Source organism: Rhipicephalus microplus, chromosome 4, assembly GCF_043290135.1.
Source record: "Rhipicephalus microplus isolate Deutch F79 chromosome 4, USDA_Rmic, whole genome shotgun sequence".
NCBI classification, from domain to species: Eukaryota; Metazoa; Arthropoda; class Arachnida; order Ixodida; family Ixodidae; genus Rhipicephalus; species Rhipicephalus microplus.
In genome coordinates this window covers 22,970,591-22,987,044 of record NC_134703.1, presented here as the reverse complement: position 1 = coordinate 22,987,044, position 16,454 = coordinate 22,970,591, and the positions used below count along the sequence as shown (strand labels likewise).

At 42.8% G+C, this 16,454-nt stretch overlaps 1 protein-coding gene across 1 annotated transcript in view; it reads left to right on the top strand.

The window, feature by feature from the left end:
- The window catches only part of LOC119171725 (methanethiol oxidase-like), a 41,539-nt gene extending 25,289 nt beyond the window's left edge, over window positions 1-16,250 (top strand). Inside the window, exons 8-11 of the mRNA XM_037422540.2 lie at window positions 3,458-3,579; window positions 5,237-5,302; window positions 8,331-8,476; window positions 15,845-16,250. Coding sequence (XP_037278437.2) covers window positions 3,458-3,579; window positions 5,237-5,302; window positions 8,331-8,476; window positions 15,845-16,007 — 497 coding nt within the window. The 3' untranslated portion in view covers window positions 16,008-16,250. The remainder of the gene's footprint in view (window positions 1-3,457; window positions 3,580-5,236; window positions 5,303-8,330; window positions 8,477-15,844) is intronic.
- The last annotated feature ends 204 nt before the right edge of the window (window positions 16,251-16,454 follow it).

Genomic DNA, 16,454 nt, shown 5'->3' with positions numbered 1-16,454 from the left:
ATGCGCTGGTCAAACCGATGCCGATGTTCACAGTACATTTTCTAAATCGCTTGTACAAAGCGAGGCATTAGTATTATGCTAGAGTCTCATTATTTGAAGACGTTACGATCTAGAGAGCAAAGCAGCGCACGAAAACGAACGCGTTTGACCACAGCCTCCTCTTTATCAGCCTTTCCGCTAACGGTGTTACTCAGCGTAACACCAGTTCTTACTTTTCGGATGTGAGCACAAAAAAAAAAAAAGACGAAAGTACACACACGTTCGCTTTTTTTTTGTTCTTGTTTGCGCTGACATAAAAGAATGACAATCTCGCTGCACTACTCTCACCAGATTTTTTTTTTCTGAAGTTATTCCGTCTCATTTCGGCTATAGATAACGTAGACGATAATGTCTTGCCGCGGTACTAGGAAAAATAACGTCACTATTCGCTGAGCCCTGACTTCTCAGATGTCAAGTACGCGTACGGCTCTTGTGCAGTCACCTACCGCGAATTTCCGAAGAGGTTCACATCAATCGTAAGTTATAAATGTGACGAGTTGCTTTACATGTGTCGCCACAAAACTAGCTATAATGAAAGCAATAAATTGGCATCTTGTACGGCATCTTTTCCGGCACCTTGTAGCTAAACGACGTTCTCTTGGTTTATAGCAAAGGCCAGTGTACTGTTCTCTTCCCAAAATGTGCGCAGTTGGAAATCGGCGCTCAAATCACTGTTGTCCCACGAAGCGTGATGTCCTGTGTCGAGTGCGTTCGGCTTTCGGCGCGGCACCTAATAAAAAAAAACGCTAGAAAACATTGTTTTCAGAGACCGCCAAAATTTCCATGTGAGGAAAAATGCAGCAGCAGTCCAGTGAAGGGGGCTGCGCTCATGTTTGGCAGAAAGCTGTTGACGGCACGTAATTGGGACTGGTGCGGGAATTTCAGTGGCCTGGTCACTAAACGTTTTCTTTTGTATGTTTTTTTCGCTGTACGAAATGGCTCCTCGCCGTTGTCTCATCTTTATTATGAAACGCAAATTATTACAATTTTTTTCCTTTTGTCTCTCTCTCTCTCTCTCTCTCTCTCTCTCTCTCTCTCTCTCTCTCTCTATATATATATATATATATATATATATATATATATATATATATATATATATATATATATATATATATATATATATATATATATATATATATATATATATATATATATATATATATATATTTGTGTGTGTTATTGTACTCTTTGAATAGGGAGTTAGGGGTTGACCAATATGCTCATTTTCTTTATAAGTATCTCTGCTTTTCGCAACAGCATGTTGAGTACGCATACAAAAAAACACGAAAAGTAAATGCTTGCATCACTTCCCCGTCTTAATAAAACCGCACGGTTTGCCACCTATTCACAGTATACTTTACGCAAAACACGGCGACCATAAACACTTGTCTCTGGCAGAGGTGCATGTACACCTGTGAAAGTAACTCAACGGTTAAGCTCGATACTGGGCGGCAAGGCCCGCATCCCTATATGGGAAAGTGATGACTATATAGATGCTTTTGCATCTGGCTCTGAATCTAGGTGAAGTATCCAATATGAATTCGCCCGGATTCTTGTTTCATGACGTTAGAATTTCAAGCTATGGTCACTCAACAAACTAACTAAAATTGGTCATGAGTCCCAGAAAGTTGGCACGAAGCCACGCTTTAAAGAAGCATCTATGAAATCAATATTAAACAGAAATGGAGTTAGAAATACTTTACAATATTATTTCAGCTTTGTGATTTCCAAGTGATTCAGTTTCTTTTTGGGTCTGCCATGAGGAAATCGGTTTTGCGCGTGTTAAAGTCTACAGGTGAAAGCATAACCAATTATATTTCATTTTAAAACTCCTGATTTTGTCAACTACGTATGATCAATCTTTACAGCCGCGAGTCGAATTCACACAGATAGAGACAGCATTGCTATTCTTTGGATTGAGCACGTCGTCTTCTGCCAGGAGACGGTTAAAAAGCGCTGCTGGGAATTTCCGCGTTGGGTCAGATACCAAGGCCCGTATTGTGCACCACCACAGAAGCTCAATATCGGCGCTGCCAAGCCAGCTCCCTAATTCAGCGATGCGGCAAGGAGACTATCCAAGTCTACGGCGGCAAAAGTATTTCTCATTTTCTGCAGACGATAGGTGCGCGCGTATCGTAGCTCCTGGCAAACTTATAAGGACGAGACGGTGTCCGTGCCTTCCTATCCTTATATGCTAACAAGACACTGCCGGCGATCGTGCGTAGTGGCTATATAACGGCTGTGCAGCACCGATAACGCGCGCCCGAAGCGAGCGCCTTGATATGCAAATTGCCAAATACGACTGACAGTACTGGACTATGAGGCCGAACGATTTTTAATCATCCCAGCAGATAGAACAGCCGCCGTCACACGCGTACCAATGTCGACAAATGGCTGTTTTGCAAGGCCGCCCGTCTTTGCAGACTTTTTGTTACTTCTTCGGCTACACGCGCAGTGTCGACGGGTGACAGCCACTTGTCTCGTGAAGCGACCCGAAGGAAGAAATTGTCATTTCGAGTGAAATGAAAGCTGGTTAAAGAACGACACATGAAAGCAATAGGAGCCCTATTTAAACAGCGGAATGTGACAAAATGAGTTTCGAAACCCACATTTCTGATTGCCGGCGTGTACGTTTAGTAACGAGCTGATGACTCCAGCTTTCTAAGCACGGGCACTTCGTTTGCCCTGAAGCTATAGACACGAGCTTCATTTAAGTGCGCCCAACCACCTTATGCTATATACTGCAGGCGCAGTAGATAGTTCAAAGCGGACTAGTGGTTTCAACCCTACACTGCGCCATAAATCACGAGTGACTTAACAGCCAGCTCTGGGAATGGGAACGTAGAAAAATAAAAGAACGACGCACAGCAGCAGGCTGTTATTTTCACGATTCACACTTTGTTTGATCGATTGCATGCGATACATCTTTCTCCTTTTTTTAGGTGTTTTCATTTTTTGAACATTAGTGGCTCAAGCGAGGATGTTTCTTTTTTTCCTTGGGAGAAAGCGCCTCTTGAACATTGCGGGAAGCGTAATGGAATGCCCAGAGCCAATAAGAGCGAAATAATACTTAAGTTGAACTAGTCGGTATAAAACCTAATCGGAGTAAAACGACGCTAAAGAACGGGACGATCACCAGGATTGTGAAAAAAATGGGACGTTGTACAATTGGGGGCAACATCTCGGGTCACTGTGCGTGTGTGTGTGTTTTTCTGTTGTTGTAATGGTCATACATATGACACTATACCGAAGTCAGAATTAAAAAAAAGCTTGGCTTTTATTCCGCGTCGTTTTTTCTCCTCTTCCCACTCGTCACGTGGTCTTGTGTTGAGGACAGTCTTCTCCAAGATCATATTTGCCACTAGAAGTGATCATGAAGTGCGCATCTATCGACTGAGTGTGTTCTTGGTTCACGCAGCGGTCATCACGGACATACTGATATCCCTGGACGACAAGTATCTCTACTTCGTCTGCTGGATTCACGGGGACATTCGTCAGTACGACATCTCCGACACCCGGCATCCGAAACTCGTTGGTCAGGTAAGCAATGCACACGTTCAGCCGTTTGGCTAGCATGTATATATACGCCTGCGTATCGTAAAAAAAAAATGGCGTGAACAAGGCAGAGCACAAAAATAGGACACTGTATACATACTGTCCCATTATTGCGTTCGGTCTTCTTCGTGCCGATTTTTTCACAACATGCATCAATTCCAACTTTCCCACCTCTCTACTGTACGCAGACGATATCTTATAGCGCCTCTGCACTGAACAATACAGAACTGCTACCACACTTGCCACATGAACACTAAACTTTTGCATCGGTCTTCATCTGCCGATTGTTTCTATATCTGCAGAAAACCTACAAGTATTTTGTAGGCACTTTGTTCTATATACACGGTGACAGCCTTTCTTGGCAGCGCTGTTGAAGCTACTGAACCGAAGTGCATGCCTGCCAGCATGCCACAAGAAAAAAAAAAGTACTCAAGTTTGCTGGTAGTTTTCACATGTGGCCTTGCTGAAATGTTGCTTTATTTATTATGAGACTCACAGTTGCGGAAAACTCTTAGGTAAAGTGCAGTTATTGTTCCCATTCCAAGAATGCAGTTCCTTTATTTCCATTTCTTACACGGCAACACCTTTTCAGCATACCCGTTTTCCAACGTAAACTTGTAGTCCATGACGTAGTTGTTCAGTGTGCGGCCGCAATAGCATTGTTCTCTATGGAAAAAAATTATACTCGTAGTATGGAACTAAAATGTACACTGAACTTTAGAAATGTTTCTCCCCATTCAGTTTTCTAAACGTTAACTATGCGGAGCAAAAGGAATTGGCGGAAGCCCTGCCCTGCGTAGCCTTCGCTCCACTCTCAAGATAAGTTGTCGCAGAGTATTCAATTCTTTTATCTTCAAGTCCTCTTGTGTTCATTTTTATACCTGCGATGGTTTCTTAGTCTAATCACTAATGAAATAACTGGCTTTTTTTTTCATGGCTCGTTACCTGTGAATTTGTGCATTTACTTGATTTACATTTATTTGATTTATTGTAAATATTATTGCGATTGTTATTCGTTGCATTGCGAATCAGGGTGTGTGTTTTTTGTTTGGAATGCAGAGCTTTCACGGATTTGTATATATGTATACCTGGTTTATCACTGGGAGATGTATAGTTATATCCCCAACTTGTTTGTACAGTGTGTCGTACCTTTCCTGTAATGACCCTCAATAGAGGGTTGACAGTATTTCTAAATAAAATAAAAATAAAAAACAATCTTCAGCTGTAGTTGCAGCGGACACAATAACAAATGTATAGATCACGCATTATCTGAGCAGCCTTACAGATTATGTGCGCGTGCTCTTCCTTAATTTTTTTATATGAATAAAGCGCGTGCGTATGCAAGCCTCAGTTGCACTTTCAGAGCTCTTGTTCTTCTGATGCGGGGGTCAGCGCAACAGGCCGCAGTGATTGTTGTTCTTGATTGTTTTCTCTTATGGCATTGGTATTCCTGTTCTTTTTACTGTTTATTTTTTGTCTATTTGCTGGGATATTTATAACAGCTTTCTTGTCAATTAAATTTTGGTTTGGAGTCGGTCCTTGTCCCGTCTTTCTTGTCTGTGACTGTGTTTGCGCGATGTAAACCTTAATATGCACGACCTGCTATCCCAGGCAGCTATAGCTGGAGTCTTCTTATGTGCAGGTTTTCACTGGAGGATCCATCTACAAAGGTGGCCCAGTGACAGTGCTCCACGATGAAGAACTCGAGGTAAGTCTCTTGATCACTTAATGGAAAGCTAGCATTAATATACAAGGAGTGGCCGGACTTGGAGTGGAGAAGGACATTAACTGAGTATTTTGTGACGCCACTGTGGCGTTACGCTCAAACGAAGTCGTACTAGATCCACTGCGTTTGCACAAAGACTCCCCATAATTTGTTAGTTATTAGTGTGTTTGAGATGCAATGTAGACTTACCTTTAATGCACTAGGCTTTGTAGACATATAATATGATCACCTAGCGTGGATAACCATCGCCGAAGCTTCGGCTACTCACAAATTTGAATGGGTCCTGTAGAAGGTAGCGCGCTTTCTATTTTCTACCAACACAGCATAATTTACTTTTTTTCAAAGCATGGTCCCATGTACCATGCAAGGATGCAACGAACGACTTTGCATTCTATTTTGAATAATCGTCGCAACTGGGTGTAAACATTGCAGTGATGTGGAGCTTCTCTGACTCGTTTGAGCAAGGCACCAAAGAGAAAATGTGTTCGCATCGAAATGAAAAAAAAATAACTCTGGAATGTCCTATTACGATATATTGGGGATCACGGACACGCGCTGAAATACCATTTGTTTGCGACGTAATGGGTACTTAGTTGGCCTGATCAAAATGCTTTCTTATATAAGCTGTCCATTGTTCGTAATTAGTTTCATACGAGAACAGCTTCAACATAAAATTACATACATTTTCCCAGTTAGTGCTTTCAAAGCTCTGCGTTAAAATCTTGCTCGGGTGACTCGCCAAAGGATTGTAAACGTCCCAGCCTTTTAGCTGAAGGGTAAACAACGTGTCGGAGGGCTTTTTTGAACCATTTTATGGTGCACTAAATATCCAGGGATGTTCCAGACCGCTTCATTATGGACAGATTCATTTGAGGCTGCATAGTAGGCGCCTATAATTGAAGTCATTCATCTAGTTTGTGTGAAGACGTCCTACTAAGGTATCCGCGTCAGAAGCGTTACCATATAAACGCCATGAAAATGGCGCTCCACTTCGATTTAAGGCGGATACGCTGGGCATTGGGATCCAAGAGACTCGGCACAAGTGCATGCGAGAGGTTGCGACGTAAATTAAGTTGGTTGGTTGGTTGGTTGGTTGGTTGGTTGGTTGGTTGGTTGGTTGGTTGGTTGGTTGGTTGGTGACGTGTGTAGTTTCGCGCGAGTCTTTCGGAGCCCGAGACATATACCGTGAACCCATGGTTCCACGAGCTTGAAATATTGACTTATGGTGATTCCAAGCAAGTACTAGGCGAGACTGATTTGAGCATGAAAAAAAATCCAAAGCTAAAGTGTGGTTTGAGTCGTGTAGTGCTAAGGATGGCGTGCGAATCGATGCGGCTGATAAGGTCACTGCTATCGTAATTAGACATACCATACGATCCGTAAGTATATGTAAGGTATCACAGAGTTGGCCGAGTTCTATACTCTTTTGCAGCGACGATCAAAGTGCGCAACCAGAGCTTTATTCACAAAATGTTAAGTTTCAAGAGAACAGACCACTCGAGCGCTCCAGTGAGCCGGTGCATACGCATATGCAGTCTGATACAATTCCATTTGTCGCGTAACGGAACGCCTGTACGATGCCACGTTATCGCACGAATGAAACCTGAATTTAAGGACTTGTTTTGTTTTTCTAGCTACAAAATTCATGTGAACCAACCGACACTCAAGCAAAATGAACTATATGAGCCGTTATTTGTAGGATTTCTGTTATAAATTTGAGGAAATTCAAGAGAACGGAAAGACCACTTGCCTCCGGCAGAGACCGAACGTGCAATATTCTAATAACGCTCTACTTATTGAGCTATAGCTTTGTTCGTCCTCCGTTACACTTCATTACGTGTACACGCGTTTTCGAACGTGAGAAGGTTAATTGATGACGCTCGTGACCATGACGTTTTCAAGTCGAATAACCTATATAGACAGCGCTCCGTGAATTTTGACGTAAGCCTGTTCCTCTGGCGGGAGTTGTTGCGTGTAGGTGTTTAGTTTCAGAATGAATTTCTCGTTGTTGTTTTCATTATTACACAATTACTAGTCCTTTTTGAACTTCATCTAGGTTCTTGTCGACCTCTATGCTTCACCGACACTACGTATTTTAGACCAAGCATAAACTTCCACGTTTCTTTCTCTCTTGCACAAGGATAAAGTTCCGTCAAATGTGGCAGTGCCTAATCGTGCAGAGGTGCGGGAAATAAAGACAGCCTTGTTTTCTGTGTAGGTTTGAAAATGTCCTGGTTCAGGCTAGAACGCAGCGCATTATAAACACACAACTGCGACATTTTCACCGTCAATAATTCCTAAGGCGAAATAAATGCATGGGAGGGAGGAATGCAAGAGCATGAGACACACAAGTTGAATTCTTTTTACAGCTCGGGCCCCTTGCCAGCGTTACATAATACTTTAATATCCCACACCTCTCAACGTCACTTGGCTTATCTCATGCTGCCGGCGTAATAAAAACTGAACTTCGAGAACGCCGCAATCCACGGCACTCTAGGATGCTCCAATATCCAGGCCTAGGCCTACCCTGTAGGTAGAGAAAATGGAGCAAGAACGATGTTTCTGTAACAAAATTGCCCCTTGCATAAGCAGTAGCCGTGGCAACACACATAATTGTTCTGCCTGTTGCGGTAAACACTCTTCAATGTCCGCATGAATCATTGCATCTTTCAATAAACAGCGTGCGTAGTACCTGTCTAATGTTTGAATAGTCTTCGTCCAGATTTACGTGTAATGAATGCCTGTAATATTTTCTTTTTCTCTGTTCTCGTCACACATCCCTTTTGCCGGGTTTCCTGCGTTGTATATATAATCTGGCATATTTTCAAAACAAATCATTTCTTCCAAAATTCACCATCGCACTGATGAAACCACTTCCGCAGTCTGTTGCCTCGTAGTGTTTAAATGGAGTGTCTGCTTATCGCGTACCTAATGTTCAAATAATGTCTTTGTTTTGTAAGGTTCGTGTTTTTTTTCAACAAGATTAACCTGTTCTTATTTTACCCCACAGGAGCAGCCGGAGAGGTGTGTTATAAAAAACAAGGCTATAGAAGGTGCTGCCCAGATGTTGCAGCTTAGTCTGGACGGCAAGCGACTCTACGCCACCACGTCGTTGTACAGCGCCTGGGACAAGCAGTTCTACCCGGAGCTTATAACGTAAGCGTGACTACGCAAAGCGCGGCTGTATTGATTTTTTTTTCCATGGCAAAGGACAAAGTTAGTTTGAGAAATAACTCGATCCTTTTCACTACTGATGGTGCTTGGTATACGTATTAGGGGGCCTGAAAATGCGTCCGCAGCATCGGCGCCTTATTTGGGCTCTAACATCTCATCTTGGGAAGGAAGCTTTAGTCGTCTTAGGGACAGAACTATGCCTCGAAGTAAAACATCCGCGAAGAGAGGGACACGACGAAGGGACGAGTGGACGCGTCCTTGAGTAAAAAATCAGCTGGGCGAGCAAACAGTACGGTTGAAACGCAAGTACTCTTTGTAACGACTGCCTTTCCGATTTATGGAGCATAATAGTGTATAGTATATAAAGTGCCGTAGGTTTCAAACATCAGTTCCTATCCCAGGCTGGGATTCCACGTTTTATGGGTCTATACAGATCCAAAACGCAGCCTGAATATCTGCATCTTAGGAGCGTGGGTATGAAACATCGCTCGCTCGTATTTTTAGTCTTCCATTGCCTGCGTACTCTGACATTTCGCGTTTAAGCTTGGCCTTCTATCACTCGCTCTGAGGATTGAGTAGGATTGCGAAGTATGTGCGAAAAAAGTCTCCACACGTTCGGAAGTGAAAGTTTAGGAAGCGTATAAGCTGCTCAAACTGTTTCTCTCCCTATACAAATGGTATCTTGGAGTGCCATTTCTTGGAATGGCTTGTTTCGTCCCTTCTGCTCTCAAATTTCACGTAGGCTCGTGAAAAGGTCATGGCTAGGGGATGGGTTTTACGTACACCCAAACGACACAACTATTGGTCATAAAGTACACCTATCTTTCCTGGAAAGCCCATCCAAAAACAGGCCGCATCTAGACCATTTTCTTCGTACAACTTTCGACGCTTATGTGTGGGGCATATCAACTTCTTGGAGATGGTAAGGAACTACACTGAGATCTACACAAATAGGTTGAAAGACTTGTCCACCTTTAAAAGACTCATATCTTTATAACGCATTTTCGGTGAGCTTTGCTACGGGGACTTGAGCCGGAAATTGCCGCTTTGGGGTCGGTATACCTTCGTAAACTGTCGAAATAGACGCTTCTGTTACCATTCTCACGGAAGATCTACTTGTTTATTTGCAACGCTACGGCCACTTTCGCCACCATATATAATATCATAAATATAATAGAATTTAAAATATACACGCGAATGCCGGCGGTGATTGCAAAAAAAATAGCAGAGACTGTTCATATTGTATAATTGCTCTCGCAATAAAACGTGCCGCCGACAAGGACTCGACCTACAACCGTCAACTAACGCCCTGGACGGTATTAGCAAATGAGCTACGACGGCAGTCGTCTACTCGTCCGGATTAGCGAGTATTTATGCGCGTGTAAATTTGGAGCGTCAGTCACCGCAGCTTGCAGCCATAACGGCGAATATGGAACACTTTCTTTTTGTCAGATGCCAAAGTTGATGTCCTCTAAACATCTGTTAATTCTTTTAAGTTTAAGAGCACGTTTTTTCTTTAGGCCTTATAAATCGGAACTTGCCTTTAATGACATTGCCATTTTTTTGTCAGGGTCCTGTACAGCACGTGAAGCTTTAACGAGCTCATAGCTGACCATCCGAGAAACCCTCGCATACTATCCGAGTGCATGAATTCTGCTGGAACAAGACCATCACTATGAACGAACCGAAATTTGCGGTTGTGTCATAGAAACGATCCCTCAATGAAAACCAGCAGATCGTGAAGGAAGGTTGCTGCTCATTATCATCATTGGGGCATGAGACAACGCCTGAATGCAATAGCTTATACAAGACATAATGGCGGTGCAGTTAGAACAGGCCAAATTGGAAAGTAGGATTACCACCACCGAAAGAAGCGAAGCGAGACGAACCAGCTGTGAATGAAACCCTCGTGCCATCTCTCTGCGTGCCCAATCGGCAATCACTTTGGTAATGACGTCAATGCTTCACCGTGAATGTTATTTTGTGTGCAAGAAACTTTGCACAAATTACGTTCCAAGATCGCTCAAGAACGCATTGGTAAGAAGTAGGCTGCGTACAACACGAATGAAACTTTCGAATAAAGTTTCAATGAAAGCTTCAAATTGAATTGCGTACAAGTTGCAACCTTATCAAAAGCATTGCTGCTTTATTTTACGCTTTCTTTAGAAATAAGTCTTAGTGACCGAAGAAGTACACGAATAGGACATTCCCGATTGTTTATTCTTTCGGCCCATCTTCCCAGTTGCCCAGGCTGCTGAAAGCACGTCCCACGCGTTCTGTTTCTCACTACCCAGTGACCCGTCTCACCGTTGGCTGTTAGAACCAACTTTCTAGTCTCTTTCCGGAAGTACAAGCTACCCTATTGATGCTCGCATTGCGCTTGTGCACCTTTACTTTCACGGTGCGCTATGTTTCGACGTTCGCTATAAGGATGGGTATACACTCCTACGCTCCGTCCCGCGTGAAGGTTGTTGCGAAAGGGCCAGGAGCTTCGAGAGAAATATTTCCGCGAACGTGGCGCTTTCAGAGCAGAGACGATCTTTCCTGCTTTTTAGTGGCCGCTAATCCGGTCTCTATAGATTGTCCGAACACCCACGAAGCCGAAACTATACTCTTGTCGTTTGAGTCCGCACGCCTGTACGCACTCTGCTGGCACTGCAGAATTCCCCAGCACACCGCCGTTGCTCGCTAATATCTCTCTCTCTCTCTCTCTCTCTGAGATTGGCGAGAGAGATATTAGCAAGAGAGATATTAGCAAGAGAGAGAGATTACAGAGATAGAGGTGATCAGTGCGTTGCATCAGTGACTGTAAAACTTCCGAAGGCTACAGCGCAGCTTTAGATTACGTTATAGCTCTTAGATTGCGACCTTTTGCAGTGGTTTAATAACAGAGGCCTGGTGGTGGACCTCGGATAGCACTGGAAGCGTTTGAAGTTCGAAGTAAACTTGGAAAGTGCTGTTAGGAGAATACAGCAATGCACCCGTACGCGCATCAACACCGCTGCAAGAAATTGCGCTGTGAAGGGGCATTATTTCGAACAGATTCTGCAGGTGATCGCGCGTCTCGACTCTTCCGTTGGGATAATAAAGATTGCCGCAGTCGTATGAAAGTAAGTGGCATATTCAGCTCAACCAGCAAGTCCCTATCTTCATTTGAATGTGTAAGGATCAAGTTAAAGTGATTGAAAGAGTACAGTGATTGATAGGTTTGAAAGTGATTGATAGGTTAAAATGGTGGCTTCCTCAGGCAGGTTTTTTATATTTGTTTGTATACAACACTGAATGGCAACAAAGCACAACAAGCTAGTAGTTGGGGTTACTTCCTATTTCAATGTTTTCAGTAAAACATTTCTTCCATGATTAATTATTGTTGTTCCTAATTGTCTTTTGTTATCATTAGTTGTAACTAAAACATCAATCCTTCGGTTCTTTATCCCTGAAAACGACGTGACGTTTTTTTTCGAGGTTTCTTCGCAAGTTCAAGTTGGTCCTATTCAATCGAACCAGTATTGTGGGAGTTGTTCGTTAGGCAGACAATGCGTCAACTCGGGTTACCATTCCGTCCACTCAATAAAACGAGGAACTGTTGTGCAACGGGGAGTCTGTAACGGCAGGGGTGAGCTTCTGAAAAAAAAAGAAAAAAAGTTTATGGTAATCTTGTGAGAATGTATACGATTTTGTGGCTTTCACTTTTAAAGGGCAGGTGAAAGTCGCTTACGCGAATGACTGCACTTGAAACAGTTCCATTGCTCGAAATAGCTTCAGAGGAAGTGTGTACAATTGTACACAATAACTGCGGAGGTGCGTCACGGCCCACCAGTTTCATCAATTCGTTTTTAACAAAGTTTGCTTATTTGTACAAGCTTTAGCAGTGAACAGTGAGCAGAAATTTCACTAGATTGTGCTGCGTATAGCTGCAGAAGATCTTTTTGCTGAAGAAACTTCAATGTTCGTGATTGTTCAACGTGACGCGTTCCAGGACGAACGTCAGCAATATTTTTTTGCTCGAAATAAACAAATTAATGAATGAACATAAAAATTCTGGATGAGCATTCCAAGTTTAATGATACTTTTTATGTAAGAATTGAAACTAACTAGTTGCAGAATGATTACATACCTCATAGTTTTGCATTAGACTAGCGTTGCCGGTTTTATTGTATATTTACGTAGCTATTTGTAACGAGAATTACTGCTGCTTTACGAATTGTGGGCCGTGTTACTGATTGCGTGCGCTTGTGTGTCGTGACAATCTGTAAGCTTACTGCATTATTGCTTCCCTGTGTACCGCGGACCGTGTTACTCGTCGCGTGTAAACTTTGTGTTCAAACTCTGCACTGTACCACTCCTGCCCTGGCTGCCAAAGGGTGGCTGGCAGTATTGAATAAATAAATAAAAAAATACCTAACTGAACACTAATTACCATTACGGAGTGTTGCGCAAAAGAACGTTTAGACTCGTGCTACTGGCAGTACTCTAGATAAGCTCTTAGCTATATTTCATTTTTTTTCATTAAATCTGTGTACGTGTCTGTCCAGTATCCGTGTCGTTTCTTTTTATGTTATTTTCCCTTTATTTCGCCAGTGAGCTAGTGATAGGCGCTTTTTATCTCCCTACGCCTTACATTGTATGAAATTCTAGGTGCCTCTTCCCCAAACAGTGAGCTGTTTTCAATGTCAGCGTACCAACGGAGGCTCACACTACTGAATACTAAGTGCAGACATTAAGTGATATAGTTCGTGCATGCGAGAGTGATGCGTGACCGCACTGCACAAAGCTCGCCCGCGCCAGAATGCGGTGGCAATCTAAACGGGCAGCTGATAATGGCAGTTGGGAACCACGGAGAAGGTCCTTCGAGAAGGTCGGATCTATCGCGCCGCTCGGCTTCATGCCCTGGCGGTTTATAGAGCGAACGCAGTCGGCCCATCTTCTCTTTAAACCGGCCGTCTCGACCCCGTGAGGTAATTTAACGCGCGAAGCAAACTACTCCCGGGCAAACGATCAGTACGAAAATTCGTCGACCAACATGCTCATTGGGTTTACCAAGCGATTTGATAAAACATGTGGGGCAAGTAGGTTCTTACTGTGTGAAAGGTATACGCGACGCGAAGAAAATGGGTACAGAAAGGAGTTTCGAGCGGTATACGCATACTTTGTTTGTGTGAGATGTGCTAAGTTCAGTCGGAGCACAAGCCCACATGTATATCCCGGCAGTTCGTTCGGTACTAGCTTCCCGTTTTTTTTTTTTTGTTGGTTTCATCAAAATAGCTTGTTTGTTCTGCGCGTTTCGGTTTGACAGATTGTATCGTGTCGTTCACGCCGTTTTCTTTCCTCACATCCACTGGGATGCAAGGAAGTTTTCTTTTTTGCTCTTAAAACCACTCTTTTTGTATATACAAAGCAAGACTTCCGTGAAATTCTCCGGACAGCGTACAGTAAGATCTTCGTGAACGAGACGACATTGCTGTAATTTGGCACAATGTGTACCAGTCAAGAGAACGATTGAAGTACTTACGCTCTTTTATTCCCCTTGTCAACCTTGCTGATACAGCTTGATTAGTGGTTAAACTCAACCTTTCGGCCTTGCCTTTTCGTCATGTAGTTTTCGTTTTCGTAAGTCAAGCGTTAACAATCTAAAGGCTGGCTCTCTCTTTCTCTCTTTTTTTTCTCTTTTCTCTCTGTCCTCCTCTCTCTCTCTCTTTCTCTCTCTCTCTCTCTCTCTATATATATATATATGTATGTATATGTATATGTATGTATATGTGTATGTATATGTATATGTGTATGTATATGTATATGTATGTATATGTATATGTATGTATATGTATATGTATGTATATGTATATGTATGTATACATGTATATGTATGTATATGTATATGTATGTATATATGTATATGTATGTATATATGTATATGTATGTATATATGTATATGTATGTATATGTGTATGTATATGTGTATGTATGTATATGTATATACCTCCTATTACATATTGCCACATTCCATCCTTAGATTTCATTATCGCCCGGTTACACTGCTTGTAATTCTCAGCGTAAACCACGCCTGCAGTGTTCGAGAGGCTTCAGGAGTGTAGTAGATTGTTTTGTTAGGATAGCGCCCGCTTCGTCGACATTACAGATTATTCTGGAACCTGTGGCTGCTGGCGATAACGCTAGAATAGCTGACAGCACGTGTCCTTAAGTAAACGCGCCTCATCGCTCGTCAGTTTTATCGACGGCCGACGCTATGTTCGCCGCTATCAATGCCAGTATCTTGTTGTAATAGGACTTGTTTTGTGGCCTCAAGTTATGCCTAAGACTCATCTGACCGTCCAGTCTGCGCCCTTCGTCCGCATCACGACCCCGTAACAATGTTGCAGTGTTTTTCTTTTTTAGTTACACTCACCTTTTAAACACACCTTAAATTTTGGCGAGTATCAGGTGCAGGTGCTCTTTCTTCCGGGTCTCGTCGGTTTGTGTAACTGGCACAGCAGAACACGTGAAGCTACCGCCTGCTGTTCGTAGCAATAAAAAGTACATCCGTTTCATACATTAAATGAATAATTGAGGTTGAGAAACTTCCTAAATTTAGTTTTGCTAAGGTTGGCAAAAAAAAAAACCGTCATGTGTGTAACGTTCATGTAAATGTGAGTACAAAGGTATCCTAAATTCCACTTCCTCCACTGACATTCCTGTAGCTATACTGTTGTTTCAGTACGTGAAACATCTCAATTCAACTGACTATCGTGGGTGGAGAGAGAGAGGGTGTTTGTGAACCGGCATCTGTGTAACCACAAGCTTCCTCATCGGCATAAGGATGGGGAATGGCATTAAAACTGCAAAAGCGGGAAGCAAATAAAAGGAAAAACGTGAACGAATACTGAACGCGCAAGTGCACGTGATACCAATATTTATACAACAAGCGCGCGTGCATTGACTCGTCATGGTTTAAAAGCCAGTGTCATTCAATCAATCAATCAATCAATCAAACTTTATTTCAGGAATGCATACATTACATGAATAAAATTCTACAGTACAGAGGAAGTCCCGAAGTTAGAAAACTGTCGGGGGGACTTCCGTTAGAGAATAAGTAAATTGCGATAACAATGCAGCAAGCAGTGAAAAACACTTTGTACGAATTAAACAAAGAATGGTTAAAATTTTATAATAACAAGGCAAGAAAAGTTCTGTGCAACAGCAAGTGGTATAGTGAGTAAAAGAAATACTAAAATTAGGAGTAAGGCACGACGGCAGAGTTTAGAAAACACGTTTTGTGATTAGGTACATTGAAGTGCGATTCAGCATTAAAGCGATGTGGACGGTCTCGCCAAAGTCTGTTTTCTTGCACCGCAGGAAAGGCGCCTCGATGCTTCGCGTGAATGTGGACAACACCAAGGGCGGCCTGTCCATCGACCGCGACTTTCTGGTCGATTTCGGCAAAGAGCCCGGCGGTCCCGTGCTGGCACACGAAATGCGCTTCCCGGGCGGAGATTCCACGTCGGACATCTGGCTCTGAAGGCAGATGCTTGGAAACCGGCCGAACACTTTCGATCCGAATCCTGCACGGATTCGATCAGTTTCGCCCGAGGGCGGTGGCTTTGTTTGGTGTAGTGGGGAAGATAAGATGTGTAGTGTTGTCGACTTGTATCGGAAGTGGGTCACCCTTACTACTTTCAAGGGTTTTTTTTAAATATACTATCTAGTTAAAATAATTGACTTGTGAAACGGTCTTTTTTGTTAATAAAATTTTTAAAAATAATTTTCTTCCTTTCACGCAATTTTCGCAAAAAAAAACAAAAAAAAAAAAAACACGCCAGGCCTGCGCGGTAGGCGCAGCACTCACAACCAAAGCTAGAAGAGCGGCCTTTCAGAGCCTTTTCAAAACACTCATTGGTTGTACACTTTTTTGGTACCCACTAGGGCATTAATAATAAACTTTTGGGTTGTAGGCCGGCATACACTA